The sequence below is a fragment of the Buceros rhinoceros genome, unplaced genomic scaffold (genome assembly GCF_000710305.1).
Source record: "Buceros rhinoceros silvestris isolate BGI_N320 unplaced genomic scaffold, ASM71030v1 scaffold22624, whole genome shotgun sequence".
In the NCBI taxonomy this organism is placed as follows: Eukaryota; Metazoa; Chordata; class Aves; order Bucerotiformes; family Bucerotidae; genus Buceros; species Buceros rhinoceros.
This window is the reverse complement of record NW_010407940.1, coordinates 3,586-4,275: the sequence shown is the minus strand read 5'-3', so window position 1 is coordinate 4,275 and position 690 is coordinate 3,586. Positions and strand designations below refer to the sequence as shown.

The 690-nt window shown below is 63.5% G+C and overlaps 1 protein-coding gene across 1 annotated transcript in view; it reads right to left on the bottom strand.

The window, feature by feature from the left end:
• The window catches only part of GPR62 (G protein-coupled receptor 62), a 2,744-nt gene extending 2,335 nt beyond the window's left edge, over positions 1-409 (bottom strand). Inside the window, 1 exon segment of the mRNA XM_010134704.1 lies at positions 345-409. Within this exon segment, the coding sequence (XP_010133006.1) occupies positions 345-409 (65 nt within the window).
• Between the last annotated feature and the right edge of the window lie 281 nt (positions 410-690).

Here is a 690-nt window from a genome sequence, read left to right as displayed (position 1 = left end):
GGACAGCTGCTGGGTCCTAGCAGCCGGCGGGGGCTCAGGAAGGGGGGACCAGGGTTTCTGAGCCCTGTGCCCACCCCAGCATGGCACCGGGGCTGGTGCTTCCCCAAGGTCAGCTCAGCCACAAGGTTCCCAGGCTTGGGGGACAGACCCACAGGCAGGTCTCCTCCTTGCTATCCATGGGGCATCAGGATAATGCAGCTGGGAGCTGCCCTTCCCCAGCACCCCGGGGACCCGGACACGTGCTTGGGGGGCACACCTGAGTGGGGAGAGGGGTTTGGCATGGGCAGGGGCAGAGCAGCAGGCATGGCACCAAGCATGGCACCAGAGGGAGGGCAGGCACTTGCCCTCCGGTCGGGTGGATGAACTGCTCCATGTCCAGGCAGGGCAGCACGTCTAGCTCGTCCTCCATAGCTCTGACGCCTCGGTGATGGGCACTAACCACGTGGCTTGCTAGGGTGACAAGGGCACCTGACTCTCAAAGCCACCAGCCTCCATCCAAAGGCTGCCAGCACTGAATGGCCACAACAGGCTGGAGCCCTTCCAGAGCCACCCGTTGCTGTCCCTGCAGAGACCCACCATCCTCCTTCTCCACCCTGCAACCACCCTGCCGGCCAGGAGAGCACCAACTCCGCAAGGTACAAGGCACAGGGTTTTTATTCACGGTCAAAGCAAGCTCTGTACCCACACCAG